Genomic DNA, 25,989 nt, shown 5'->3' on the forward strand with positions numbered 1-25,989 from the left:
AAAACAATACATATGTTTATTAGAATTTTCCAGTCTGACAGGAACTGATAAACAGCCTTATTGGAAGGTAGACCAGAACCGTCACCCAGAGATATCTTATGAAGGAAAAATTGCGCAGCTTTTTCAGAGTCAGATGCATTTTTGATATATGCACCTAGAATCGCCCTGTCGGGATGGGGTATGTCTGCAATGGCCAGGTATGCTTTGTATTGGGGTGATTCCTTGTCGAGAAGGAATAACTGGGAGGCCGACCGAGCAACATGTCGGGGAATAGCCATGATAAAGGTAGATTAGAGTGATGAGTTGTTGAGTTGTAGATACTGTTCCTAAGGAGTATGAGTATCATAGATAGCCTCTAGAGCATGTTGTCGAGTTGTGCTCCACAGGTATGGTCGACTAAGAGCTTGTTTACACTTTGAACTGAGCTCTCTTGTGCAATATCTAGTTAATCTCCTGGCCTGGTGTGATGGAAGTTAGCTATGGTCTTATGCACACCTAATAGAAAATCACCCCATGCAGACGGGAATAATGACAAATAGCAGAAACTGGTCAACATGAGACGTAATGTGAGGTTTACCAAACTGGAGAAGTGTTTATACCTGCGAAACCTTTTTGGCGCGCTTGATCGGCTGCCTAGGCGCCAATGACCGCTTTAGCCTGGTCACGTGTAACCACTTCTTCCCCGACCCGTTAAGGAGGACCATGTCTGGACAAGGTCACCAAGACAATCCAGCTACTTTACCATTGTTTTATGATGGAAATGATAAACTTAACCTCGCTTGTGTGAAGTCTTTAATTCTAGGCTAATGAATTTGTAAACGCTGGCGGTTGTGACTTGTGGGGTTCAATTCTAAGTAGGTCATTGGTGGTAGGCACGTGACCATTACTGGGCCGGGTCGAGGCCTAGAACTTACGGCCAGCGATGGGATAGGGATAGGGAGGTTTAACATGCTGTCTTGACTTACATTAAACGTTGAGGATAGGGGACCTGTGGCTCTTATGCCGAACGTCTGATGTTGAGCCATGTGTTTTTGTTTTTCTGGCAGCCATGGTCAACTGGTCTACTCTCCAATCCATGGTCTCCTTTCTCTGTTTTCCTTCGCTTCCTTAGTCGACTGTTTGGAATATCCGAAGGGAGGCCTGAGAAATACAATGGAGACATAGAGCAGTGCAAGGTAAGTAACCAATGCTCCTCCTGCCGTGCAGAGTTACCCTCTAATGAATTCGTCTTTTTACAATTTCAGACTCCGACGGTCGTTCATCCTACTGCTCCGAATTACTCAAAGGATACAACAACTCTCATCATCCCGGGTCTATGGATGCGAGAACTAAATCCTGATCTACCTGACGATTATTTCAAGCCACCAGCCAACACAAGAGCAGATAATATCTATGTGTCCAAGGGAGTTCTTTTAGACATCGGCGGGACCGCGTATCTTGAACGGCCTCCCTCTGGAGAAGTGATTAAAACACCTTTACCAGACGTAGATCCTCGATGCTTCCGAGAAAATTGCCGCAACATGCGCATTGAAGCTCGGGTTTATAAAATACTTGGTAATCATCCGCGGGTGCCGAAACTGCTAAGTTGGGATCCGGAGACGTGTTGCATCAGGATGGAATACGTTGCCCACGGCAGTTTATCGGACTACATGGACAAGAATGAGGAGAACTTATCTCCCGACATCCGTCTTCGATGGGCGAAACAAGCCGCAGAAGGACTCACTCTCCTTCATTCTCATGACATACTTCATTGCGATATTTCAGCTCGGAATTTCCTACTGGATGAGAACTTAAATCTCAAAATATCTGATTTCGGTGGTGTTTCAATTTCTGGTGCTGAGCCTACTGCTACTGCAGGAACAAGATTCAGATGGCCTGTGATGGACTGGGATATTCCTCCCACGGTTGAAGATGATATTTTCAGCCTTGGATCGTTGATCTACTTTATTATGAGTGGGGTGTATCCTTACAAGGACACAGCCAGCGATGAAGTAGAAAGGTTATATATGAATCGGGAGTTCCCTGATGTCAGTGACATTGTATGTGGTGACATTATATGTCGATGCTGGTACCGAAAGACAACCGCTGGAGAAGTATTCAACGCTCTGGAACACATTTCACACCAACATATTGCTAGAGTCATATCTGGATTGTGAAAAAATCTTATCGAGGATCGTAATCTTGAAAGCCTTCGTCCCTATGGCGCAGACACCGTGTACGACTGACTGTTCTTCCTAAATACACCTCCGGTGGATTTTGGCAAACTCTTTCGCTCTCGGCGTGTTGAAGGCATTTTATCTTCTCCAGGTGTCGTCTGACTTTGGTGCAGGCCTCTGAGCATTTAGCATATTTTATTGTGGTGATGTGTATCTCACACATTTCTATTTCCTACCGGTCGTTAGGTGCCATTATCCGGTATGGGAGTCTGGTCCATTTACCAGTAATATTGAGCCTGTACAATGCCAGGTCAGAGGTGAGTGCTCACCCCTTATAAATTGCGCAGAACGCGATCAACGAGTTATGTCCACCGACTGGTAGGCCGTTAGCTATTTCGACCGGCACAGAGCAAGGCTTTCAAGGAGAAATTATCAAGGTATTTGAGCTTCTCTCAATCTGAGATTTTCCTTGCTATTAAGCATTGTGGATAGCGAGTCGGAAAATCACAGTATGATCTTTTTGACTGATTCACGTTTATATACCGAGCCTTACCCAGTTGGACCCCTCTCGCTAGATAGAGATCTGCATGGTGCATATTGCTGCCTAGACGGATTTTCTTTTTTTTTCTCTGTCATGAGGATATTTGCCACGCCTCATACGGAGTAGGTCAAGGCTGATTTCCTAAAGTTTAGATACATATACAGACACAATGCGACGACTAGATGCTACATATCATGGACTGGATGCTACATGTCATGACACTGGCCCAGCATTAAAACGCTACTACGGAGTACAGAAGTAAAATATACTGAAGTCAGAAAATGTGATTCGCGTAGTCAATGTACAAACATTAATCCGTATATTGTTCAGCATTCGATGACAAGAAAACGAAGCCCGGTATAAGCAAGATATCAAACAGAGAACTAGAAAGGTACCATCCTAAGGCACAACTCCGTGTACATTAAGCGTTTATTTCGGAGGATACTTGTTCTGGAAGAACCACCTATATCAAGTCAATATACACCCATTGCCTTGATCATGCGATATATTTCAACATACCTGCTGACGTAGTAATCGAAGAGACCTAGAGCGCCGATGCCACCGGTCCATGCAGCAACCAACTCCCACGTTAATGCTCCGCGCAGGTGCTTCTGGTACGCACCATATGCCAACCCGGCACTGGCAGCAGTGAGGAGAACCATGTTCCCAATGACGACGGGATTAGATTTGTTACGGTCGAACTTGTCATAACCTCCTGCAGCAGCCTCCTGGGCACGTTCACTGACATCCTTCGCCGTCTCTTTGGCCTTCTGTTTGCCCTCTCTGTACTTCTTCTTTAGTTCTTCTTGTTCCTTCTCAAGCTCAACGCGGGCTTCTTGCGTCTTGGTTTTTATCTCCTGTGCATTAAAGTCTGATGGGACGGTAGAGACATGTGGCGAATCGACATCCACGAGATTAGAGGTGTTGTTCTCTTCTCTCTTCACCTGCGGAGGCTCAGGAGCTCGACTAAGTGTTGGTTAGTTTGCGATCACTTCCTTCTACATTGCCATTGATGCGTATACTCACGCCTAGCAGGTTATCAGTAAGGTGTCAATTATGGGGTTAAGTGTGGAATAGTTACTCACTTCTTCTGCGGTCTGTTTAGCATTCTGAGCAGCGGCTTTGGCGTACGACATGGTGCTTGAGGAATTGACTATGACAAAGACCACCTCAAGGCTAGATATCAGGCTCGTATAGGATGTAGCTGTGTATCTTTAGCTGAGGGGAGAGAGGCAAAAGAAGGCCCGGGAGCAGATGTACTCTTTATATAGGTTGCTCTGGAGCTTTGCTTCTAGATGCCGCTATTACGTCATACCTGGGGGCAGGACTTCCAAGGCACAACACGAGGCCGGCAGAGGAAGAGCGGCAAATAGCATGGGATTTTCACATGATTATACGTAGGGATTAGACGATATAACGTATTACCAAAAGGATAGAGGAGGGTAAGATCTGTAGGCAGCGGGTTAGCATCGCATAGTCCGTGTTTGACGGGCCACGCATATGTGAAGGGCTGGCAGTAGAAGTGGTCAGTATTCTACCAAGACAGAGCTAAATGAAGTTCGTAGAGACAACAGAAAGAAATCCAAGATGGAATATTCGCTTGAAGGACGTAGTATATAACACATGAGAGAGGAAGAAAGGTCGGAATGAAGCGCGAGGTGCATGAGGACGGAAGATAGGATGTAGCGCAAGGGTAAAAGGGGGTCAGGGGAAGTACATGTTTTAATACACTATTTTTAAACAGTGGAAAGGACGATTTCCAGCTGTAAAAATCTGCTATATGAAATACAGGATCAAGTCTAATAGGAAGATCAGGAAGAGAATCCGGTTAATGGGGAATATGGAGGCAGGGTAGTAGAAGGTTAAATGGGTAGATGAAGTTGGGAAAGATTTGAATGAGTTTAGAGGAGAAGTTCGAGAGGGTTCTCGACAACTCTCTTGAGCTCACGCATGAACTCAGCTCCGATAGCACCGTCAATGACCTTGTGGTCAAAGCTGCCGGTGACCACAATCTGGTCATCCCATTCAATTTCAGTGCCTTCCTCAAGCTCGGAGCGGACAGCTACCTTGCGAGTGGTACCGACGGCAAGGATAGCGGACTGAGGAGGGTTGATAACGGCAGTGAAACGTTCAATGGCAGGGTTCATGCCCATGTTGCTGATGGTGAAAGTACCGCCGTTGTACTCCTCAGGCTTGAGCTTGTTCTCCTTTGCGCGCTTGCCGAGGTCCTTGACTTGGCTGGAGATGTTGGACAGGCCAAGTCCCTCGACACCCTTGACAATAGGAGTAATAAGGCCAGATGGAGTAGCAACCGCAACGCTGATGTCGACGGTCTTGTGCTCACGAATCATCACTTGGCCGTTTTGCTCGATCCATCGGGAGTTAACAGTGGGAACTCTCTTGAGTGCAACAGCGCAGGCCTTGATAAGGAAGTCATTGACAGAAAGCTTGTATCGACCCTCTGAGGATTCGTTCAATGCTTGGCGAAGCTTGAGAAGACGGGTGACAGACAGAGTGGAGGAAACGAAGTAGTGTGGGTTCTCGCGGATCGACTGAGCAAGACGGCTGGCGATAACCTTGCGCATGGAGGAGGCTGGAACGTCCTCATAGGCTGGGCCAGCGGCACCAGCAGCTGGAGCAGAAGCCTGGTGCTTCTCAACGTCTTCCTTGGTGACTCGTCCACCTGGGCCCGTTCCCTTGACATCCTTGATTGCAACACCCTTCTCAAGAGCGAGCGCCTTAGCAGCCGGGCTAACAAATGGCTCTCGGTCAAGACTGGGCTGCAATTTCTCTCCGGTAGTGTCTGCTTCCCGGGCCTCTGGCTTGTTCTCCTCGAAGGTTGGAGTTGGAGCGGCCTTGGTCTCAGCCTCCTCGGGCTTCGGGGCCTCCTTGGGTGACTTGTCAGCAGCAGGAGCTTTGTCACCGCCCGCATCCTCCAAACTGAATGACTCGAATGGGCTGATGTCCTCTCCTTCTTCAACCATGACGGCAATTGGCTATCCAGAATATCAAGTTAGAATTATCCTGGTCATGACGGTAATTTTTTTTTTTTTTTTTCCTTGCTTTGAATACTTACGTTACCAACAGCGACATCCTTCTCACCAGCATCCTTCAAGATCTTAGCCAAAACACCTTCATCCTGGAATTCAAAGTCCATCTGGGCCTTGTCGGTTTCGATTTCTACCAAAACATCGCCGGGAGAGAGAGTATCTCCAGCTTTTTTGTTCCAAGCTCCAATATTTCCAGAAGTCATAGTAGGCGAGAGAGCAGGCATGCTAATGATGGTGTGGGGAGGGTAGGCTATATCACTGTTAATATATGGTTTATTTCGGCGTCACATCGGAGTATGGAGTAAGGCATTGTTCGCATACATTTGGAAGCATAGTATCTGGCCAGCGAAGCGTAGGCTGGCACTGCGGACCTAGAGAAGGCCAATGTTAGTCGGAATCAATGCAAACGACATTCCCCGATACCATTGGCGGTCATACCTGAGCGCATCAGAAAGACGAAGCACATTCCGCGACTCCCTCAGTCCATGTTGTGCGGTCTTGGAGAGCAGCAACCGCCGCGACAGCACGGCAGCAGAGGCCATTGTTGATATCTGTCTGGAAGGAATGAAACGGGCAATTGAATCTGCAATCAAGGGGTGTGAGAGCAGGCTGCAGACAAGCTGGCCCAGGGGAGCGAGGTCGATGGAGGATAAGAGGAGTTGGAGATGTGAAGATCGTGGACAGCGTGAGATCTCTCGTCTTCGACTCTGCGTCTGCTCTGAAACTGAGATGATTTTGTTGAGCTTCGCCGGAAAGCGGATCCTCTGTCGGGGCCGCGGTCACGTGGAATTTCCCACCAAACACGGCCGATAGCTTAGTCACGATCGACGCATCTGGACTAGCGGCTACGGCGGACGCAGCAGCCCAGGCGCGCTGATGACTAACATGATGACCAAGGACTGACGTAAACTCGCTTATATAATCACCTGGGGAAAACGGCAGAGAGAAGGCCAGTTGTAGGCATTAGAGATGTTGCCTGTAGATGCATCCGAACGGACTACATTGATGAACGACATCGACAAAGGAGCCCGGAACCGCGCAGACGCCCCCCTTGCCTCGCCCTCCACTCGTTTGCCGCTCCTTGCGCTTATGGTTTTCAGCGTCGTCTAGTTCGGACCGGGTCCTTGTCTGTTTAAAAGGATATATCTGACCTGCCAGCAGGCCTGCTACCCTCCCAATGGCCGATTCCGAAGAACGTCCACCCGAGGCTGTACAGCAACCGGAAGCACATGCTGAGCCAGATACCACGACGGCGGATGAGACAGCAGTGGCAGAAGAGCCCCAGCCGCCACAAGAGGACACGGTTGAAGACGAAGCTGAACAGCCTGAGGGGGAACAACAGCCTGGCACGGAAGACGGGGGAGACGAGGACGACGATGCCACGGAGACAGACGCTCGCGAGGGCGCTGGTGCGGAAGGTGGAGGTGACAATGCCACGCTAAGGGGCTCAGAACAGACTCCTTCGGTTGTAATAGAGCAGTCGAGGTCGCGGTCTGACTCCCGGTCAACGGTTGCAACGCAGTCTGGCCAGCAGCGTTCAACACCTCTCAGCTCAGCTGTATTCGTGATAACGGCTTTGGATACAATTGCGGCCTCGAAGGAAGCCCGGAAGAGCAAGGAGCTGGAGGACGCAGTCAAGCAGGCTCAGGCCAACATTAAACAGTCCGACCACCATCCAATAGATCCAGAATCGATCTTTTTACCCTTACAATTGGCGAGCAAGACCGACAGTATCCCGCTGCAGGTCACTGCCCTAGACTGTATCGGCAAACTGATAACCTATTCTTACTTTGCCTTTCCCTCCGTTCCCGATGGAAGCGAGTCTGCAGACCAACCTCCGCTGATAGAACGCGCAATCGAGACAATATGCGACTGCTTTGAGAACGAACATACCGCTATAGAGATCCAGCAACAGATTATCAAGTCTCTCCTGGCTGCTGTGCTTAATGACAAGATTGTTGTTCATGGTGCCGGCTTGCTGAAGGCGGTTCGACAAATTTACAATATCTTCATCTACTCCAAGTCTGCGCAGAACCAACAGATAGCACAGGGATCGCTGACTCAAATGATTGGCACTGTCTATGATCGCGTACGCATGAGACTGGATCTCAAGGAGGTCCGTATACAGGAGACGGAGACTCGGGAAAATCGCAATGGCTCTACCGTTGACTCGCCTCCTAACGCTGCGGAGGATGGCGCCGTCACGGACGTTGAAGGACAATCCGATATTGGATCCTCAAATGTTGTAGATCAACCTGTCGCTAAGGAGCCGACGGAGAAACTGACTCTACAAAGTTTCGAGACAAACAAGGATGATACCATGGTCAATGATAGCGCACCAACGATGGTCACGAGAGCCAAGGTTGTAAGAAAGACATCAAAATCTGGCGAAGAACTGGATCCGGCGGCCGATGAAGAGGATGAAATATATATCAAGGACGCCTTTTTGGTCTTCAGGGCTCTATGCAAACTGAGCCATAAAGTGCTCACCCATGAGCAACAGCAAGATTTGAAGGCGCAGAATATGAGGTCAAAGCTACTCTCTTTACACCTAATGCAACACCTCCTAAACAACCATATCGCTGTTTTCACCTCTCCCATTGCAACCATCAGACACGGTTCAAACTCTGATGAAAGCATGACACTACTACAGGCCATCAAGCCACATCTTTGTCTTAGTTTGAGTAGGAATGGCGCTAGCTCTGTTCCCCGCGTATTCAATGTCTGCTGTGAAATATTCTGGCTCATGTTAAAGCATATGAGGGTGATGTTGAAGGTTAGATTATCTCCATTATACCCCTTTTTCACCCTTTCATTCATTCGGATTTACTAAACCATAGCTGCAGAAGGAACTGGAGGTCTTCTTCAAGGAGATATACCTGGCTATTCTTGAGAAGCGTAGCTCCCCTATATTCCAGAAACAGAGCTTCATGCATATTTTAGAGCGTCTCTCCGGTGACCCAAGGGCACTGGTTGAGATATATCTAAATTATGACTGTGACCGTACTGCATTGGAGAATTTGTTCCAAGGGTATGTCAGTTATCTTCGGACCATGACCATGGCTAATATTGCAAAAATAGAATCATTGAACAGCTTTCTCGAATGTCAAGTATGCCCGTGTCAGTTACTGCGTCACAACAACAGCAGTATGAACAACAACATTCCAAAGCCCCATCTACCCCTAATGACTGGCATAACCGTGGTACTCTTCCCCCTTCCCTCACCACTGCCAAAATTGACCAAACTCCTCCGCCCACTAATAACCAACATTACCCCCCTGAATACGCCATGAAGCAGAATGCGCTGGAATGTCTAGTAGAGATACTCCGCTCTCTCGATATATGGTCCTCTCAGGATAGCGAGCCTAAATCTTTAGGCCGAGGACTGATGTCGCGTAGCTCAGTTGACGTTTCCCGAGATTCCATGGATACAAGCCAAGGAGGCCCTATCATTCCATCACCTCGGGTTGACAACGCAGATTCAGACACAGGCGCATCTTCACCTGTTCCTGAAGATGACCCCAATGAAATTGAAAAAGTCAAGCAACGGAAAATCGCATTGACAAATGCAATTCGGACCTTCAACTTCAAACCAAAACGCGGAATGAAAATCTTGCTATCTGAAGGGTTCATCCCATCGAACTCCCCCACCGATATTGCGCACTTTATCTTTAGGAATGACAGACTAGACAAGGCAACCCTTGGAGAATATTTAGGAGAAGGCGATGCAGAAAATATTGCTGTCATGCATGCATTCGTCGATTGCATGGATTTCACTAAACGCCGGTTCCCAGACGCGCTTCGAGACTTCCTACAAAGCTTCAGATTGCCTGGAGAATCCCAGAAGATCGATAGATTCATGCTCAAGTTCGCACAGCGATATGTGACTCAAAATCCCAACGCATTCGCCTCGGCAGATGCAGCTTACGTTCTCGCTTATTCAGTTATTCTACTTAATACAGATCTGCATAGCACGAAGATGAAGGGCCGGCGTATGACAAAGGATGACTTCATTAAGAATAATAAGGGAATTAACGATAATGCTGATCTTCCAGTTGAATATCTCAGCGGCATTTATGACGAAATTCTGAATAATGAGATCGTTCTACGCACCGAACGTGAGACTGCTGCAAACCTGGGTCACTTGCCTGCTCCCCAACCAGGACTCGCTTCGAGAGCTGGTCAGGCACTGGCTACTGTTGGTAGGGACATTCAGGGAGAAAAATACGCACAGGCATCAGAGGAAATTTCCAGCAAGACTGAGCAATTGTATCGAAGTTTGATTAGAGCACAGCGGAAGTCAGCTATGAAGGAAGCACTGTCGCGTTTTATCCCCGCTACTTCGGTACGACACGTTGGGTCCATGTTCAATGTGACATGGATGTCCTTCCTTTCTGGCCTTTCGGCTCAAGTGCAGGATACACAAAATCGGGAAACAATTCGTCTGTGTATGGATGGAATCAGATTAGCTATCCGTATCTCGTGCATGTTTGACCTCGAGACTCCAAGAGTCGCTTTCGTTACTGCTCTAGCCAAGTTCACCAACCTAGGAAACTTGCGTGAGATGGCTGCGAAAAATGTGGAGGCCCTTAAGGTTCTGCTAGATGTTGCTATAACCGAAGGTGATCATTTGCAGAGCTCCTGGAGAGAGATCCTCACCTGCATCAGCCAACTTGATCGATTCCAGCTTCTTACAGATGGAGTGGATGAAGGCTCATTGCCTGATGTTTCACGGGCATCGCCATCTACGGACTCACGTTCTCAAAAGTCCCTTCAAGTTCCAAAGAAGCCCAGACCACGTTCTGGTAACGGACTAGCATCCTTCCGAAGAGATGTTGCGATTGAGAGCCGCTCAGCTGAAATGGTCAGAGGTGTAGATATGATTTTCACCAACACCGCCAACCTCAAACAGGAGGCCCTCGTCGACTTCGTGCGTGCACTTAACGCCGTTAGTTGGCAAGAGATCCAGTCCTCTGGACAAAGCGAATCCCCGCGAACCTATAGTCTCCAGAAGTTAGTGGAGATCAGTTACTACAATATGACGCGAGTTCGAATCGAGTGGAGCAAAATCTGGGAAGTTCTCGGTGAACATTTCAATCATGTTGGTTGCAATGCTAACACGGCTGTTGTGTTCTTTGCATTGGATTCGCTCCGGCAACTTTCAATGAGATTCATGGAAATCGAGGAACTCCCTGGTTTTAAATTTCAGAAGGACTTTTTGAAACCCTTTGAACATGTCATGGCAAACAGTACCGCAGTAAATGTCAAGGATATGGTGCTGCGATGTCTGATTCAGATGATTCAAGCTCGTGGAGATAACATCCGCTCCGGGTGGAAGACGATGTTCAGAGTGTTCTCTGTTGCAGCTTCAGAACCATACGGTACGTTAACCTGCGGCTACAGACCCCATTATCTCATTTATCTCGTTAACTAACCTTTCACTTAACAGAGGGTATTGTAAACATGGCATTTGAGCATGTTACTCAAATATACAAAACTCGCTTTGGCGTTGTCGTTTCGCAGGGAGCTTTTGCCGATTTGGTTGTTTGCCTTACCGAGTTTTCTAAGAATCTCAAATTCCAAAAGAAATCTCTTCAAGCAATCGAGACGCTCAAGTCTACAATCCCGAAGATGCTGAAAACGCCAGAATGCCCTCTTTCCCACCGCCGTACAAACTCTGGCTCGTCACAAGGTGAAGTTGTTGCTCTGGCAGCGGGCCAGTCTCCTGAGGAGCAATTCTGGTATCCGCTATTAATCGCTTTCCAAGACGTCCTTATGACTGGAGATGACTTGGAAGTTCGATCGAGGTAATAATCCGCGCCTTTTCATAGTATGTATTGGCAGCTAATAGTTTGGTAGGGCTCTCACATATCTCTTCGAAACACTTATTAGATATGGTGGCGACTTCCCGCCTGCTTTCTGGGATGTTCTCTGGCGTCAACTTCTCTACCCCATCTTCGTCGTACTGCAGTCCAAGTCCGAGATGTCCAAGGTTCCAAATCATGAGGAACTCTCAGTCTGGCTTTCGACCACCATGATCCAAGCGTTGCGAAACATGATTACCCTTTTCACGCATTATTTTGACTCCTTGGAATACATGTTGGATAGGTTCTTGGGCCTCCTGACCTTGTGTATATGCCAAGAGAACGATACCATCGCCAGGATCGGAAGCAACTGTCTCCAGCAGCTAATATTGCAAAATGTCATTAAGTTCACCCCAGAACACTGGGAGAAAATTGTCGGGGCTTTCGTGGAACTCTTTGAAAGGACCACTGCATATGAGCTTTTCACTGCGGCGACAACCGCACCAGGTATGGCTCCTGAGCGAAGAAACATAGAAGAAGCCACGTCTCAGGCCGACCCCGGTTCTCCTTCGGCTAAGCCTGACCGAGGCCAAGAGTCAACACGACCGAGTGAAGACGGGGATGAGACACATCAAGCGCAACTTCCAGCTGCCTCATCCGAGCTCGAGGACTACCGCCCTCAGCCTGACTTGCAACAACCTCCAACTGTCGTTACTGCCGCGCGACGACGATTCTTCAACCGCATCATCATTAACTGCGTCCTTCAGATCTTAATGATTGAGACTGTAAATGAACTCTTTTCGAACGATGCTGTTTATTCGCAGATTCCTAGTAAGGAACTGTTGCGGCTGATGGCGTTGCTGAAGAAGAGCTACCAATTTGCCAAGAAATTCAACGGGGCAAAGGACTTGAGGCTCAAGCTGTGGAAGCAAGGTTTCATGAAGCAGCCGCCAAACCTTCTTAACCAAGAAAGCGGTAGTGCCGCTACCTACATTAATATTCTCTTCCGTATGTACCATGATGAGCGCGAAGAGAGGAAGAACAGCCGTTTGGAGACAGAAGACGCTCTAATACCGTGAGTCACCTCCACCCTACTTTCCCTGTTCCATCGAATGTGTTGCACTAACCTAGACTTAGTCTGTGTGCGGACATTATAAGACGATATGTTCAGCTGGATGAGGAGTCCCAACAGCGAAATATCACCGCCTGGCGCCCAGTTGTAGTTGATGTCGTTGAAGGATATACCGGCTTCCCTCTGGAAACCTTCGAAAAGTACATTGAAACCTTCTACCCTATTACAGTTGACCTGCTTTCCCGCGACCTTAACGTTGAGATACGGCTCGCGATCCAAGCCCTGCTCCGCAGAGTTGGAGAATGCCGGCTTGGCATCACTCCACAAACACCCATCACCTCACCTACCAGCCCTCGAAGCTCCACTTCACACAGCCATTTCAACGGCCGAAGACAGAGCGTGGGACGATAGGCTCCGTTTCCTTTACCCCTCTAACATCACCCTTTGTATCCTTGCGTTCCTGGCTCCCTTAGACGGCTATTCTGAACTTCTCGTCTCCCAGTTGATATCCGGTTTTTAACATGTTACTTTTTGTCTGATATTTTAGCTCCTTGGTTTATGTATTCTGGAAAAATTAAAAGCTAATCAGAGCGAAAATTTCACTTTTTCCCTTTACCTTTTTAACTATTCTGGGGTGCAGCTTAGTTCAAGGAGACTTCGCCATGTAGGGAGCTTTGCACTTTAAGTTTATCTCAACGCCTTCCATTAGCGCTTGGAGCGTTATTATTGGATGAGCGACCCCCCATGCTTGGCATTTCATGTTTATCTTATCTGATCATCTAGAGCTCTTGATCCAACGCGGGACAGTTTATTTGTTGCTGCAGTAATATTACTATTAGAAAGTCATTCTTCCAGTTGCTGGTTTAATTTAATCTCGTAAGCATTTCGGTTTATATAGCTGCTTAGGGGGTACATTGCATTTAGAAATATCAATAAACTACTTGTTACTATATTATTATTGGTCCAATCAATCTGTACCATGCGGTATGACGACATAGGTTGTTCCTATATTGAAGTGGCCTGGTATCCAGCCAAGTGGCATTGTTGACATAACACGGCCCGTGGAATTAGAGTATGCATGAGACAAAGAGGCGATACCACCTCCCAAAAATGATACCTGAAACTTATTATATCGTACACAGGTGGAGAGCGCTATGAATAAGAGGTACAATGATAAATATTACCTAGATGATTAGTATATAGTAGTTATATGTAACTTGGCATATTGTACATGTTCGATTTTCATGAGCTCCAGCCCATGCTCCCATCAAATGGGGCGATAATATCACCTTGCTTTAGTCGAACTTGTTCAAATGTCGGGACTTTACCAGCTTCGTAGTGCCGAAGCAAATTGTCCATATCTTCTTCGGTCATGCTAACGAGCTCATCCAGGCTCCATGTGTCACATATCCGGGATATCCTGCATAGAATGTCAGTGTCAATGGCCAGCGTAAGTAAAGAACGCTCATATCATCACAATAACGTACCAGTTCATTCGCTTTGGCCCTTGGTTGGGAGCTGGGGCAGCTGCCCGCAGTTTCTTCCGTAACACCCCCACATTCAGAATTGCGGCACCGGCATTATCAGGAAGACTGTCTGCAATCTTCTTCCGTATGATGCTAGCCAATTTGGGGCCGTTCCCGTTTGTACTGACCATGACTTGCAGGGGCCCATCACGATGTACGCTGCCAAAATAAAAATCACACTCGGACGGCACGTCAGCAATGTTAGCAGGGATGCGCTGCTCCCTGCACAGCTTCCATATCTGAGTGGAAGCCTCGGGATCGTCGACGGCCACGAAGACCATGTCGATGCCCACTAGATCTTCAGGTTGGAACTTCCGATCGACATGGCCAACTTGCTGCTCGGCCACGCGAAAAGCCACTTCGGCATTTAAACACGCCTTGGGACAGACGACGACGACCTTCGCGTCTGCATTTAGCGCATGTAAGATGCGGCCAGCAGCTACCTAGAAAGCGCATGCGTTATTATTTATAATATATACACATGTATACTTAATTTTTATTTATTTGTTTTTTTTTTTGATTGTCCGCATATTTATGTATTTTTCGAACAGCCGCCATAGCCTCGAGAATAGCTGAACAGGGGAAGGAAACGAACCTCACCACCGCCGACCACCAGGACTCGCTTGTCCCTCACCTGCCATGCAACAATGAGAGAACCGCCCGGCTGAATAGCAGGAAATTCACTGGACATAATCAAGGTCGGGACTCCAGAACTGCCATGTATTGGCGCGTGAAGAAATAAATATTTTATTTATTATTATTATTATTATTGAAGAAGAAAAAGAGCTCGATTTTTATTATTTTATTTTTTTTTATTTTTTTTTTTTGGTTTCTCGCCAGGTCACATGTTCTTCACCCAAAAAAAGCTGCGGCGCAAGTGAAACTCTAAAATCACCTCCATCTTCTCGACCGCCTGAAAAAAGCGACGAACGACGCAGAAGAAACACATAAAAAGAGGGCCAAAGAAAGGAGCCGGCCAGAGGAAGAGGACGCTCATGGAATGCTGTCTTGACCGACACTCGCGATATCTCCTGTTGATGCCCCTGGAATCCTATACGATCCTTGCCTAAAACCTCCGGCCTCAGCCATGAGAGGCGTGCTAGTGTTCTCGGGGACCTCGCATCCCACCCTGACTGAAGCGATCTGTGACAGACTGGGGACTCTACCAGCTCCTTGCGAGCTGCGGAAATTCAGCAATGGCGAAACCAGCGTCAATATCGGGGCTTCTGTCCGCAATCAGGATGTTTATATTGTCCAGAGCGGGAGCAGGAAGATCAATGATAGTGTGATGGAGCTGTTGATCATGATATCCGCCTGCAAGGGAGGCTCGGCGAAATCTATAACAGGTGTGTTCCTCCCGTACTCTAAAGAGTGGTAGAATGTGTTTTTTTTTAAAAAAAAGAATTCTCAACTAACTAGCTTGAAAGCTGTTATGCCGTAGGTTTATCCCTCGTTTTACCCTATACACCCCCGGCTTCGGCTCAGCTAACTATGCGGCATTCCAAAGATATTTCCCATACTCACGGCAATCAAAGAAGAAAAGCCACAGAGGAGCCATTACGGCTCGGATGCTTGCCAACCTGCTATCTGTGGCCGGTGTTGACCATGTCGTCACCGTGGACCTACATGTAAGGATCGACAGGCTCTAGATAGTAATTGGCCCGGGTGACTGACAATGTATTGAAAAAAGGCCTCTCAAATGCAAGGTTTCTTCGGCAAGCCCGTTGATAACCTCTTTGCTGAACCTCTAATCGCGCGGTGGATCCGAATGAACGTCTCTCGATGGAATGAGGCGGTGGTCGTCACCAAGAACGCCGGAGGGAGCAAGAGGGTTACGTCTTTGGCTGATGCGCTGAAACTCAACTTTGGCATCGTCACTACTGATAGAAGACGGCAGAGACAAGCAAAAGCTGGTACCATGACCGATAGTGCCATCTTTTTCGATTCTGTTGAACAAGGCTTCACGACTAGCCATGATGGTGAGCAAAAGTTTGACCGTATACCAAGTACAACAATCCGTCGCTCAGTTGTCTCCGCCACAACTGAAAGCGGTATCCTCACACCTCGTAACAGCACTTCCGACTCCTCTGCTAACCCAGCACAAGAGTCGGAATCATATAGAACGCCACATCCGGATAGCATGCTCGCTCCGTCTACTCTCGCTGACGGATTTTCCTCTGAATATACCGATGAGCGAGCTCGAGAAGTTATCACCGGCCGCTTGGTCCAGGGGCACCTTGTGGACGATGATTACCCATCTCCAGAGACTGCATCTACCTCTGCATCCGCTTCCAACCACGGGGCGGATGCATATGAGGGATCCATCCCAGACCCGATGAGCATGTCTGCCGTGTCAAATGTCTCAGGCTACCAACCCGGACATGCTCTAGGGGGCTCGTTCGATGCAGCTGCATCCTCTGACGAGGAAGATGTCTGTCCACAGAGATCCGGCCAGGAACGAATGATCACCCTTGTTGGCGACGTGAAGGATAAAACTGTCTTCATTGTCGACGACATGATTGACCGGGCCTCTAGCTGGATTGCGGCTGCAGAGACAGTCGTTAAAAAGGGCGGCGCAAAGAAGGTGTACTGCATCGCTACTCACGGTATCTTTGGAGACGATTCCATGGAACAAATGGAGAATTGCCCCAGTATCGACTACGTCGTCGTAACCAACTCATTCCCTCTCCCCATCGAGAAAGTGAGACTCATGAAGAAACTGGTCGTCCTCGACCTTTCAGCGCTGCTGTCTGAGAGTATCAGAAGACATCACAATGGAGAAAGGTTTGCCTCTTTTGGTTGATTCCGCATGCCACATTACATATTACCCAGCCCCATCCACAACCTGCACCGGTACCTGATTTCTTCAAACTTTTACTAACTTCTTTCGTTTCTTTTTAGCATTTCCGCACTCTTCCAATTGCACGGTTAGCTAAAGCTGAAGATAGCCATCAATCATCCCAGAGTATCATGGAACCCCCCCTTCCCCTCATCCCAAGAAAAAAAAAAAAAATCAAAAAAAAATGCAAAGCTTTCACACATGGACCAAATATACAGATGCATATCCCCATCTAATCTGCAGCTAACGGCACAACATGATATGTTGGAGCACGAATATGTATATGTTTTACGAATCAACCTCATTAGGGCAATCAATGACAACAACTATCATCAACATTTCTATAGCAACTAGCCACCACATGAATGAAGAGCGAAGGCAGAAGAAAAGAAATTATGAAAAAAGAGAAAAGCAAAGAACTGCAGTTAAGATCCAAATATATCCCACATTTACCATTCCCAGAGTTACAAGATCTTCACGGGTTCGGGTATCAGCATGTGGGGGAAAGATATCCTAGCTCGATTTCCATTATTGCATGTTCCACGACTGTGATGACCCTCGACGCTATGGAGTGGCATCTCTTTTCTCTTCCTCTTGCTCTCTCAAGTCGTGTGCCAGAGTCTACCTTGACCGACCATACGAACCGCTTCCCCCTATCCCGTTCTCTTCCAGTATGGCTACACTTTCCGCTTTTTCTCTTTCTTTGACAGCCTTGCCCCTGCCATCCCTCTGTTTTCTTCTTCCTATGCTTTTCTTCTTTATTTCTTTTTCCCTCCCCTCCCCCCTTCCAACCCGCTGTTCGCGTGTAAGGGTGGCTCTGTCACAGCTGCCATCCTGCCGACATGTCAATCACGCGAGAATCTTGCAAAGACGGAGCCGGGACCAGTACCAAGAGCTTCAGCTTTAATCTCCATGAATCGTTTGCCTTCCATGGCCCGGACAACGATGACCGTCAACGGCATGGCAACTGGCTCGTGTGTCCTGATAGTCAACTGTCAGCCCCATTCCAATTGGCCAGATGCCGCCGTTCGGTTGACTATGCGTTAAGGTTTCTCAGTACCAAATTAATTCTCGTTTGTTTCCACCTAGCGATTACACCCATATACCTCCGGTATTCACCATAATGATTCCTTTTTCTTTTCACCTTTCACATCTACTTGGCCCTGGTATTATATTGTAAAGGGGGAGGGGGGCCAACGGCTGAGCCAACGGGAGTATGAGTGAGTTCTGTCGATCTCTTTCACTTCTTCAGCCAGGTGTCTGAGGATGTCGTCACTGGACAATGCTTCAGGGAGTACGCCGCATGACCGTGGGGCTTCACTCGCATGGGATGGACCCTTGGTAGCAAACAAAAAGAAGTGACATGCAGAGTCCAATGTGCCTGGTGTAATGAGGCAAATGCAGCTCGCCTTGAATGACCCCGTATTTTCCTTCCTTTTTCCTTTCCTTTTTATCTATGGTTTTAATTAGCTGTTCGGTGTTATATATAGTCATTCGTTTTTCTATATACGTAACTCTAACGTAGTATATAGATGTTCAGCCCTCAAATAAAAAAGGGGAATAGTAGCCTATGAATGCGGAGATACATGCATACAAACGTACATAGACACTACTGCATATGAGCCGACTGTCCACCAACGTTGCTTCTGCCACCGGGGCCACTGGCTCGCAACGTCAAAGGTCAGTCTGTATCTTTTCTTCTTCTTCCCTGCAGCGCTGTGTACTTGTCGTCATGTGGTTCAGCATAAATCTTAGACACCTCGAGATCGACAATCTAGACTGTGCCGGCGGCTCGAGAGCGGCAAGCTGGCTGCGAGAGGTGATAGCATCTCGAAGCCAGCAGATGGCTTTGTGAGCAGTGATACCCCATATCTAGCACCTATCTCTGCCTGATATATATACGGAGCAGCCTATGTCTGCATTCTAACAGGAGCTCTAGGAGCAAGTATTCGACGGGGAGACTATAATAAGCTGCTGCAACAGGTGGTAGCTGGCGCAGCAGAACCAGCAGCAGACGCGCCAGATATAGCTACCTGAGGCGCACGGCGATGAAGATCGGATCTTCGTGATACATCATATTTGCTTGTTCGCTCGTTGCCCTCAACCAGATAATGCAGCGAACTTCGCACAGGGACATCGATGTTGTACAGATACATACCGCATTGCAGGCCGGGAAGACAGGCAGATCTCCAGAGGGGGTCTGAGTCCCTGCGCCAGCAGCCTTCCAACCCATCCATCTCGACTGTCCCCAGCCGTTGCAGGACCAATTACCTGGAAGAACCGTCTGAAGCCTAAAAGAGGCAGCGCTCAAGATCAACTGGCGGCGATGACTGACGTACGCCAGGGCTAGGGCCAGGGGTGATGGGGGGGATGGGACGGAGAGCCACACGCCAGGAGGATGGGCGCCGGTATGTCGGGATGGATTTCCGCCAGGGATGTGGGAGTCTAGTTACAAGAGTGCATATCTATAGCTATCTATACATGCTATGTATAGTTAGAGACAGGTGTGTGTGTGTGTGTGATGGTGGTGCTGGCTTTCAGGTCGCGGCTCCGCGGGGATATATCTAGTGATTGGGCGAGTCTGCTGCTGAGGATGAGACAAGGAAAAAGGAAGCAGATGCTGGAGGAAAGCTGACGACGATTGATAGTTGCGGCCGGTGGTGGTGGTGATATCATGGATCCGGCTGGTCCGCGCTGGTATCTATCAATAGCCATGGTTCTTTTGAATAACCAAATGCATTCGGGCACACTTGGCGGTGGACGTTAGCTCCTCTGCCTTACTCTATATGGCAATCAGCGGGTGTCGTTTTCAAATCTGTACGGAGTATACGAGGAGATATTTAACGGGCTAATATCTGAGGCCCTCGACAGACACAACAATTGGTGATTGAGAGGAGACAGAGAGGAGAGAAATGAACAGGAACCAACCAGGATGTGGCTTTTTGAAGACACCAGCAGCTTGGTTCCCGGGATCTTCACGCCAATGCTCCGTCTGCCTGTCTGTAATCCGAATTGAGCGTCGCAGACGGGCCATATATACAGGCATCAACTAGGTTAACTAGGTTAACTCCAGGGTCGGCCCTCCTGTGCCCGTAACCGCGGGAGTCTGGATACGGATTTCTGAGCGTCAAACGTGGAGCTCATCCCCCAGCCTTGACTTCTCGACCTGTCCTCCTGCATCGATACGGGGAAAGCATATATGCGCCCCTTAACTACAACACCAATGTATCAACCATCCTGACTCGTCAATATTATCTGCAACAACCATGGGGGCGAAACAAAAGCCGGGCCTCTCAACCGTCTTGCCAATTAAAATCGTCAAGCCGAGAAGGAAGAGAGGAAGGGCGAAAAATAGAGGGCCCCAATGCAAGGGAAGGGGAAAAAGAAATGGGATGATTTAAAAAAAAAAAAAAAAAAAAAAAAAAAAAAAAAAAAAAAAAAAAAATAGGAAGCAACAGAAGAAAAAGAAAACCCGAGACAAAGACCAGACAGCCAGAGACAGCCCTCTCTCTCTCTCATATCAGAGCTTTCCATTAAGCTCTGGCCGTCAGAAAAGGGCAGACGGGGTTCCGGGACGGGCCTCAGGGGAGAGCTCAGCTTTGCTTCTTCCCGATAGAAAAGAAAAGAAACGAGACGAGAAGAGAGAAGAAGAAGAAAAGAAGAAAAAGGAAAAGAACAAGGTCACTGCTCTAACTATGTTCCCTGGGGTGTATAAATATACTGATTGAACAGCCCGGGTCGGTGGCCCTTTTCACTCCTCCATCACAGTACACCGTGCAATTTCACTCTATACACACACACACACACACATACACAAGCCTGTCTTCGCACCAAGTGATTAATCCCTGGTGTACCACTGTCCTGTGTCTCTTACTATTTCAATTATTCATAGCTGGGGACCAGGAAGCAGGATACTGTGGCCGGGCCAGCTCTAGTTATATAAACACCGACTCCCCCTTCCAACTCGGAGACTCACTCCCTTCTTCCTCTCCTCTTCTTATCATCAATCACCACCAAAAAGCCGTCTTCTTGACCAGCGAAACACACACGAATCCAAGGCATCTCCCAAACCCCTCGCTGGGATCTGCTCGACTCTGCCCTTGCCCTCTCTTTTCCACTAATCGACCCGTCGTGCTGGAACACCCCTACGCCTTGGCTGTGCTTAGCCCCTTGCTCCCAGGCCTCCCAGCGACCAACCCCAGCGTCCGCGCAACCCCCTGACGCCCCTTAGTTACCCAACCCCTCAGGGCCGAGCTGTAACCTGCAGCATAGCGTCTGTTCCTCTTCGGAGAACTTCTGCCGAATCAAACATCCGCACGCGCTTTAGGCACCGTCAACGTCACTCGCACACCCAACCGACCAACTTAGCCAGTTAGCCATGGCCAACCCGCGGTGTCCTCACCAATGGGGGATCGTCCAGACCAGCAACGGCAGCATCCTGACCTGGCGCTGCTCGATATGCAACGGCGGCCCTTTTGTCGGCATCTGGCGCTGCAAGGTGTGCGGCTTGATGAAGTGCAACCCTTGCTACACCAAGTGAAAAAGTAATAACCAGCCGGCAAATGTATCTCGACCATCCCATAATCGGTGCTATGATCATGTTTACTTTTGATCAACGCCACCGGTTATTTTTTTAACTCCTCTTCCCTTCCCTATTATTGTCCTTTTTTCTTCCTTCTGCAGGGATCTTGGGGAGCAAAGGTACTTGCATCATGCAGGCAATTGGTATTATTCTTCCTGTCCCCTGCCTTCAAAATAATCATCGCAATTCTCAGCACACTTTAACCATTGTGCCCTGCATGTTCGCATACATATCCTTCGCCACGAGATCTCTCACTTCACACCGCTCGTGCAAACACAATAACTAGTGTATCTTGAAAATGCCCAGCTGACAAACGGATCCATAACTAGATCTCACCCTTGATGTGTCCCCCCTTTTTTCGATTTCTATTAATTTTATCCTCGACGTATCGGACCTCAGTCTTCGAATTTGCCCACGGCTACTCCGTGGGCTTCTCTTCTCTCTTGAGGGCCTGTCTCTTTTTGTTTCTTTTTTTTTCCTTTTACCTTTTTTTCCTCCCCCGTCGCTGTTTGTATCAGTCCTTTTTTCTTTTTTTCCTGTTTCCCTCAGTCAGTTGACTTGATACCCAATTACGAGCCTGCAAATTTCACGGAGTATATGCATCCTTACTTTTTCTGCGTTATTCCACTCTCCTCCCCACCTATTAGTTATTAACGTTTCGCCTTTTATATACATTATTTATCAGCCTGACTAGTTAACTATCGGAATATAAAATGTGAGTCCGAGAGGGCATTTTCACGGCAACCTACAGCGTACGAATTAGTACTCTGCAGACAGGAAGTTCTTACGTTGTTCAAGTAGTTAAATCACGTAACTAGTTAACCCTAGTCATATGGGGAAGGATTGTCCGAGTAGTTAAATTGCAGCGAGCCCTACTTATCGCCATGCATAAACACTTTGCACGAAGTATGTCATTTTTACCTCAGTGTGAACTTAACTAGCTAGTTGCCCCTGGCCACATCCTGCCCTGAGCTCGGAGTCTATCTCAGCAACGGAGGCAACGCCACCGCAGACTAGGCGAGGAATCCCAGCATCAAGCTCTCTGGTTGATATGCTAATTAACTTAGGCGAGGATGCAGAAAAATGCGGTCCTCGCCTAACTAGCAGGTATCTTGATCTATCCAATTTCCTGGGCGGAGACATCCCCGGCGTGGCGTCATAACTTGGACATGAACGCAAAGCAGGAGAAGCCACAGGAAGTGGACATCGTAGGTCGTTCGAGACGGATACTGAGATTGCTATCAATTCCCGACCCGATAATTCCGAAAATACGGCCGTGCTGACAAATTCAGTCACTGTACGAGGGGGTTATTATTATTAGCGAGAGATGGCCGCATGAATCATACTTAGACGGGGACATCAAAAGTAGCAGAGCAGACATATTCACTGAATAGGTGAGATAGCCAGCACGCAAGTGTTGATATCACAGAAATCAAAATGGCAGCCCTTGACCTCTCTCTGCCTACCGTCCTTCTCATCATCGACAACCACGCAGCCTTCGACAAAGAAGCCTACTGGGGCAAGAGATCAAATCCGCAGTACAAGGAGAATGTCACTGCGCTCATAAATGCATTCCGGGATGCGCACGCGCGAAACCCCCATATCGAGGTCATCCACATCGGCCACTCGTCCACTAACGTTAAGAGTGTCCTGCATCCCTACCACCCAGACGGTGGTCCGGCCTTCTACCCGTTCACCGAACCTATCCCTGACGAGCTGGTCTTCTGGAAGAACGTGAACTCGGCCCTGGTCGGAACCGACTTGGAGAAGACGCTGAGGGCCAAGGGCGTGAGACAGCTGCTGCTGCTGGGCCTGACGGCGGAACACTGCGTATCTACCACCACCCGTATGGCGGCCAACCTGGGCGTTACAAACGCCCCAGACGGCAGCACAGATGGCCGGGTTATCCTGGTTGAAGATGCTACTGCCTCGTTCCCCTGCGGGCGGTTTGATGCAGATACCGTCCATGGCGTCTCGGTTGCAACGCTGAGGGAGTTCGCGGAGGTTGTCCAGACGGCCGATGTTTTGAGAGACTTGCAGCCGCTGCTTTCGTGATTATGTCGGTATTATATGCATGGATCCGGCCCAAACTCCTGTTTGATTAAGTAGTGAATTAACGGCAGCGTGTAGTTATTCGTAGTCGGTTAGATCTATATCACATTTCAGGCTATTAATATTAGCTAGTTATGCAGCTACAGTTAGTTATGGAATAAACATGCCGTAGGGCAATCCCACATACCGTCTAGGGGCCTTCTAGTACCTGCATGGAAGCCAACAGGCAAGCATCGTAAAACCAGCGGCCTTTGTCGATTTGATTAATAGTTAATAGTGTCGAGCGTTATATGTTGCCTTGCAGTGCGAGGTGCATAAGATCCGTTTCATAGCTGCAGGCTTGACACAAAACACCCTGCGCCCGCCAGAATTGAGGACTCGCAACGATGGACTCTGCAGGGAACATCTATCGGCACAAGGTCGATTTCACGGCCCTGGCCCTGCAAGACCCGGCCTTCAAGGAGTTGTAAGGCTCTCTTCGTCGTCTCGTTCTGGATGTGGCCGCATGATCGCTGACGGTTCGTCTCGAGAGCAGCTTGAGTGCAAACGGGCGGCTGGACTTCAGCAACCCGGATGCTGTCAGGTAGGGAGATTAATTGATACCGGCAACTTGACTGTTTTACTGCTTGCCGTGGGGGGGGGGGGGACAATCTCTCTTTGGTTGGCTGCAGTTTACGGTGCGGTGGTTGATACCCGGGTTTCACAGGCAGTTAACCGTCAGTCTACTCCGTCGTGACTTTGGCCTGGACATCGAGCTCCCCGATGACCGACTCTGTCCGCCAGTAAGTCGTACTTATGCGAGTTTTGGTCTTGACAAGGATGCTGACTTTGGCCAGTAGGTCCCTAATCGGTGCGTTGTTGTGGTCGTTTAGCTGCTCTAATGTTGATGTTTTACGGAGCCTGATCGATGTTTTGCTGCAGACTCAACTACATCCTCTGGCTACAGGATTTGATAGACTGTACTGGCGATGACTACCATGAAGGATTCAATGCTGATAGAGATGTAGTTGGCCTTGATATGTAAGATAATACCCTTCCCCTCATGATATATATATATATATATATATATTCAGGGCTAACAATGGTATACTGAACGGGCAGCGGGACCGGTTCAAGCTGTATATACCCCTTGCTAGGAGCAGTGCACAGAAAACGATGGACATTCGTTGCAACAGGTGTGTAGGCTTGAATGACAGTGTAGAGAGCTGCTGCTGATGCTATCTAGATATCGACAGGAAGAATCTTCAATATGCGAGGCAAAATGTGCAGAGAAACAACCTGCAATCGCGCATCCAAGTGGTAGATTCAGTACCGGATGGGCCATTAATCCCCCTTGATAGGATCCAGTTAAAGATGTAAGCAATTGAAACCTACCTATTCTCTCCAAAAACTTATTAACTTGGGCCTCGAGGCTGGATTTCACCATGTGTAATCCTCCATTCTATGAATCCCATGAGGAGATGAAGCAACTGGCAGAAGAGAAGCAGAACGAGCCGCTTTCTGTACGCCTATGACCTCACAAAACACGTTGTACTGTATATCAAACTAAAGAAGCTATAGGTCTGCACTGGAGCAGAGACGGAAATGATAACACCCGGAGGGGAAGTTGCATTTGTTAAAAAGATGATCCAGGAGAGCCTACATTTACGAGAGGCTGTAAGGTGGTATACCTCCATGCTAGGCAAGCGGAGCAGTCTCCTCTCACTTATCGACGAGCTCCAGAGCCTCGATAACAAAAATTGGGCAGTCACGGAATTTATCCAGGGGGATAAGACTAAACGCTGGGCTATTGCCTGGTCGTGGAAGGATATACGGCCGACAATGGTAGGTGGTGGATACGGATCAGCGGAGACTAAAGCAGCTATGCTAACGGATCGCCATGTTGCAGGGCGTTTCCAGGAGCGTATCCAATATACCCAAAAAATACCTACCGTTCCCATCTGAGTTCCATTTCAGCTTGCCGTGTAAATCTGTTGACTCTTTGATCGAAGTGATAGAGACAGAGATCAATTCATTCCGGATTCCCTGGAAATGGGATAATCAACGGTCAAGTGGATTAGGATTCACGATGGAAAACGCTTGGTCTCGGCAGGCAAGAAGGAAACGACAGCAGCAGGAAGCTGCTCAGGATGGATCTAGCCAGGCAGATATTCCGTTCGATACAGAGAATGCTGTATTTGGATTTATCATCCAGGTGAGGCGTCCGGGCCTCAAGAATGCCGATGTTACCGTGCGATGGGTAAAAGGTGTTGATTCTGTCATTTTTGAGAGTTTCTGCGGTATGTTGAAGAGGAAGGTAGAGGGAAGGTAGCCTTCCTCGGCGAACAGGCAAAAATTCCATGGGGTTCACCCTTATGAATGTATGAT

At 48.2% G+C, this 25,989-nt stretch overlaps 9 protein-coding genes across 9 annotated transcripts; 6 read left to right on the top strand and 3 right to left on the bottom strand.

The window, feature by feature from the left end:
* Positions 1-1,013: 1,013 nt before the first annotated feature.
* Positions 1,014-2,156, top strand: TRV_05010 (uncharacterized protein; the record flags this gene model as incomplete). The annotated part of the gene is made up of 1 exon (XM_003020826.1): positions 1,014-2,156. One exon carries the CDS (start codon positions 1,014-1,016, stop codon positions 2,154-2,156), a length of 1,143 nt encoding a protein of 380 aa, XP_003020872.1.
* A 1,014-nt stretch (positions 2,157-3,170) lies between these two features.
* TRV_05011 (uncharacterized protein) lies at positions 3,171-3,833 on the bottom strand (the record flags this gene model as incomplete). Its single annotated transcript, XM_003020827.1, has 2 exons — positions 3,171-3,641; positions 3,783-3,833. The coding sequence occupies 2 exons, from the start codon at positions 3,831-3,833 to the stop codon at positions 3,171-3,173; spliced, it is 522 nt and encodes a 173-aa protein (XP_003020873.1).
* Positions 3,834-4,598: 765 nt separating this feature from the next.
* TRV_05012 (uncharacterized protein) lies at positions 4,599-6,763 on the bottom strand (the record flags this gene model as incomplete). Its single annotated transcript, XM_003020828.1, has 4 exons — positions 4,599-5,693; positions 5,774-6,005; positions 6,186-6,511; positions 6,674-6,763. 4 exons carry the CDS (start codon positions 6,761-6,763, stop codon positions 4,599-4,601), a joined length of 1,743 nt encoding a protein of 580 aa, XP_003020874.1.
* A 161-nt stretch (positions 6,764-6,924) lies between these two features.
* TRV_05013 (uncharacterized protein) lies at positions 6,925-13,034 on the top strand (the record flags this gene model as incomplete). The annotated part of the gene is made up of 6 exons (XM_003020829.1): positions 6,925-8,523; positions 8,588-8,778; positions 8,829-11,128; positions 11,197-11,554; positions 11,607-12,626; positions 12,710-13,034. The coding sequence occupies 6 exons, from the start codon at positions 6,925-6,927 to the stop codon at positions 13,032-13,034; spliced, it is 5,793 nt and encodes a 1,930-aa protein (XP_003020875.1).
* Positions 13,035-13,865: 831 nt separating this feature from the next.
* Positions 13,866-14,840, bottom strand: TRV_05014 (uncharacterized protein; the record flags this gene model as incomplete). The annotated part of the gene is made up of 3 exons (XM_003020830.1): positions 13,866-14,043; positions 14,111-14,592; positions 14,745-14,840. 3 exons carry the CDS (start codon positions 14,838-14,840, stop codon positions 13,866-13,868), a joined length of 756 nt encoding a protein of 251 aa, XP_003020876.1.
* Positions 14,841-15,236: 396 nt separating this feature from the next.
* Positions 15,237-16,952, top strand: TRV_05015 (uncharacterized protein; the record flags this gene model as incomplete). Its single annotated transcript, XM_003020831.1, has 3 exons — positions 15,237-15,495; positions 15,635-15,777; positions 15,840-16,952. 3 exons carry the CDS (start codon positions 15,237-15,239, stop codon positions 16,950-16,952), a joined length of 1,515 nt encoding a protein of 504 aa, XP_003020877.1.
* A 3,302-nt stretch (positions 16,953-20,254) lies between these two features.
* On the top strand, positions 20,255-20,716 carry TRV_05016 (uncharacterized protein; the record flags this gene model as incomplete). Its single annotated transcript, XM_003020832.1, has 2 exons — positions 20,255-20,292; positions 20,437-20,716. 2 exons carry the CDS (start codon positions 20,255-20,257, stop codon positions 20,714-20,716), a joined length of 318 nt encoding a protein of 105 aa, XP_003020878.1.
* A 2,023-nt stretch (positions 20,717-22,739) lies between these two features.
* Positions 22,740-23,625, top strand: TRV_05017 (isochorismatase family hydrolase, putative; the record flags this gene model as incomplete). The annotated part of the gene is made up of 2 exons (XM_003020833.1): positions 22,740-22,778; positions 22,978-23,625. 2 exons carry the CDS (start codon positions 22,740-22,742, stop codon positions 23,623-23,625), a joined length of 687 nt encoding a protein of 228 aa, XP_003020879.1.
* Positions 23,626-25,046: 1,421 nt separating this feature from the next.
* On the top strand, positions 25,047-25,933 carry TRV_05018 (uncharacterized protein; the record flags this gene model as incomplete). Its single annotated transcript, XM_003020834.1, has 3 exons — positions 25,047-25,124; positions 25,183-25,446; positions 25,511-25,933. The coding sequence occupies 3 exons, from the start codon at positions 25,047-25,049 to the stop codon at positions 25,931-25,933; spliced, it is 765 nt and encodes a 254-aa protein (XP_003020880.1).
* Positions 25,934-25,989: the final 56 nt, after the last annotated feature.

The sequence above is a fragment of the Trichophyton verrucosum genome (assembly GCF_000151505.1).
Source record: "Trichophyton verrucosum HKI 0517 chromosome Unknown contig00380_1.f1.exp, whole genome shotgun sequence".
In the NCBI taxonomy this organism is placed as follows: domain Eukaryota; kingdom Fungi; phylum Ascomycota; class Eurotiomycetes; order Onygenales; family Arthrodermataceae; genus Trichophyton; species Trichophyton verrucosum.